This window comes from Aspergillus karnatakaensis, assembly GCF_047715665.1.
Source record: "Aspergillus karnatakaensis strain CBS 102800 unplaced genomic scaffold BJY04scaffold_180, whole genome shotgun sequence".
Classification (NCBI taxonomy): Eukaryota; Fungi; Ascomycota; class Eurotiomycetes; order Eurotiales; family Aspergillaceae; genus Aspergillus; species Aspergillus karnatakaensis.
Window position 1 is genome coordinate 2,890 of NW_027395892.1, and position 2,932 is coordinate 5,821.

The 2,932-nt window shown below is 45.9% G+C and overlaps 1 protein-coding gene across 1 annotated transcript; it reads left to right on the forward strand.

Annotated features, from left to right (window-relative positions):
• Positions 1–683: 683 nt before the first annotated feature.
• Positions 684–2,554, forward strand: BJY04DRAFT_227033 (nucleoside phosphorylase domain-containing protein; the record flags this gene model as incomplete). The annotated part of the gene is made up of 3 exons (XM_073718547.1): positions 684–1,682; positions 1,851–1,940; positions 2,497–2,554. Exons 1-3 carry the CDS (start codon positions 706–708, stop codon positions 2,552–2,554), a joined length of 1,125 nt encoding a protein of 374 aa, XP_073564019.1. The 5' UTR covers positions 684–705.
• Between the last annotated feature and the right edge of the window lie 378 nt (positions 2,555–2,932).

Sequence of the window (2,932 nt, forward strand, 5' to 3'; positions counted from 1 at the left end):
TTTTAAAAACTAATTAAGAAATTTATAAAACAGGTTCTAGAAATTATAGTTAATTCTCTGTTATATATAATTAAAGCTTAATAAAGAAATTACATTTATGTACCTTAAAAAAATTTAATAAAATAATCAATAAATTAAATAAAAATATAAAGAATCCTAAGCTAATCTAGCTTTATATATTTTATAAATTACTATTTTATAAGACCTAATAATAACTTTATAAATGGCTAGAGATATTATAAAAATAATAAATTTCAAAAATAACAGCTTAAATATTATATTTTTTAAAATAGCTATAATATATATAGTATCTTAGAGCTTTAAGCAAGGAGGGTATGAGACCTACTACTTTAGTAAGTTACATGCATGTAGCTTTCCTATATAGCTTCCTTATTACTCCATACTAATATTAATCCTTCATCAGCTTCATCACATTCCTTCTATAAGGGTACTTTGGAGGGTGGTATATAGGATAGGATACTTATAGTTAAATTTCATTTTTATCCTTTTATCCTATTCAGAGATAGTACAGGTCTGACCTGCAGCTCATGTATGCTATTATTAAGTCACGCACGCCGAAGGCCATGTTGTTACCCACGTGACGGCTGCCCCTCTTTCCTACAACATCGGCTTATCCTCCCAGCTGAACCAGAGAAGACGTCGACTATCCAGTTTCCGGCGGTAGTACCACCTGCCTCCACCGAGATGCAAATGGATTGGACACACGGTGACTACACAATCGCATGGATCTGCGCCCTACCGCTTGAAATGGCAGCCGCGAAGCTGATGCTGGAGAGAATCCATCCCCTTCTATCTCAGCCGCAAACCGACCATAATGTTTACACACTTGGGAGCATTAGCGGCCATAACATCGTTATTGCATGTCTTCCGTCAGGTGTTTATGGTACAACATCTGCGGCGATCGTGCTTGACCAGATGTTGCCCACTTTCCCTTGCCTCCGGTTCGGGCTCATGGTCGGTGTCGGGGGCGGTGTGCCTAATCCTAGCAAATATGACATTCGCTTAGGCGATGTTGTTGTTAGCATGCCCACATCAGGCGCCACTGTTGGAGGCGTCATTCAGTATGACTATGGGAAAGCGCTACATAATGGGTCTTTTCAGCAGACGGGGTCGCTGAACAAGCCTCCGAGGTTCCTGTTGACGGCAATATCGCAGATGCGGAGTGAGGACTTGCTTGGAGACGTTCCGAGTCGAATTGCAGAATTGATTTCAGGTATACTTGAATCAAGAGAGCCGAGAGTTCGAGATCAATTTGCGCGACCGGATCAGGACTGGTTGTTCAAGCCCGGCTATTACCATTATCAAAGGGAGGACACAGACTGCTCAGCATGTGACCAGGCACATCTGGAAGTTCGCAAACCACGACAGTCCAAAAAGCCAATTGTTTATTATGGTCTGATTGCGTCTGCGAATCAGGTCATGAAAAATCCGATTAGACGAGACACCCTAGCACAGGAAATGGATATCCTCTGTTTTGAGATGGAAGCTGCTGGGTTAATGGACCAGTTGCCGTGCCTTGTCGTCCGAGGAATTAGCGACTATTGTGACTCTCATAAACACAAGGATTGGCAGGGGTATGCCGCTCTTACAGCAGCAGCTTATGCGAAGATGCTTCTCGACGTCGTGCCTTCCCGGCATAGAAAGGACCCAGCTCAGCATGGGTGGTTACCGCCTTCCTCCAGCAACCTCGAGCGCATCAAGGGGATCCTGCAACCGTCCGTGCATCCTCTCGACACATTTCAGAGTATTGGCAAACGTCGCGTTCCAGGAACTGGAGACTGGGTTCGAAATGAGCCGCTGTTCCGGACGTGGCTTGACACGGATGATAGCCCGCTGCTGTGGGTGTCTGGTACCCCAGGTTGCGGCAAGAGCTTCATCGCACAGAATATTATTGCGGCCCTTCAAGAACGCTTCCCACAGTGCGCTGTCACTCAGAGGAGTCATACTTCGGTGGGATATTTCTTTTTCAGACACAACGACCCCGAGACACGCAAGTTCCACCGCGCCTTGGGTGATATCGCGTTTCAGATCTACCAGAATGACCCGTTCTACAGAGATCATGTCCATACCCACTGCCATTCCACCAACGATATCAAATCAACCCGTGCCGCATGGAGGGTCCTATTCCTGGACTACTACTTTCAGGCTCACAGGAACGTTGTGGGTAACGTCATTCTTGTCCTCGACGGCGTGGATGAAGCATTTGAGGAGGATTGTCAGGAGTTTCTAGGGCTTATTTCAGACACCGTACTCGGTGAGTACCGGTGACCCATATCGTGTTAGTGGAGGACGCAGGCTAAATGATTTCCTTCTTCAGAGCCGGCCAAGCCTCGTCTCAAAGTCATTTTCCTAGGAAGGCCAGATATATACAACGACCTAGTTGAAGCTTTCAAGCGGCCAATCCCCACCATCCACGTCAATGCCAGCAAGAACATTCAGGATATAACCACCTATGTTCGCAATAGCATTAGCAAGTCTCGGTCTATTAGTCGGGTTTACAAAGCGCAGCGCCTGGCAATTGAGGAAACTTTAATCAACAACTCCGAGGGTATGTTTATGTGGGTTGACCTGATGTTAACAGAGCTTAATCGCAAGACCCGGGCCAGCACTATGTTTGAAAGCCTGCAGCAAGCTCCAAATGGCCTCGATGCGATGTTAAGACACACCTTGGGGACATTTAGCAGCAGGCTGACCGAAGAGGAAGCAGCTGAGCTGAACATTATTCTGGCATGGGTGGCATGTGCGGACAGACCCCTGACATTAAGAGAATTGAATGAGATACTGCAGGTCGAACTGGAAGCTCAGGATGTTAGGATGTTAGGGTTAGGGTTAGGGTTAGGGTTAGGGTTAGGGTTAGGGTTAGGGTTAGGGTTAGGGTTAGGGTTAGGGTTAGGGTTAGGGTTAGGGTTAG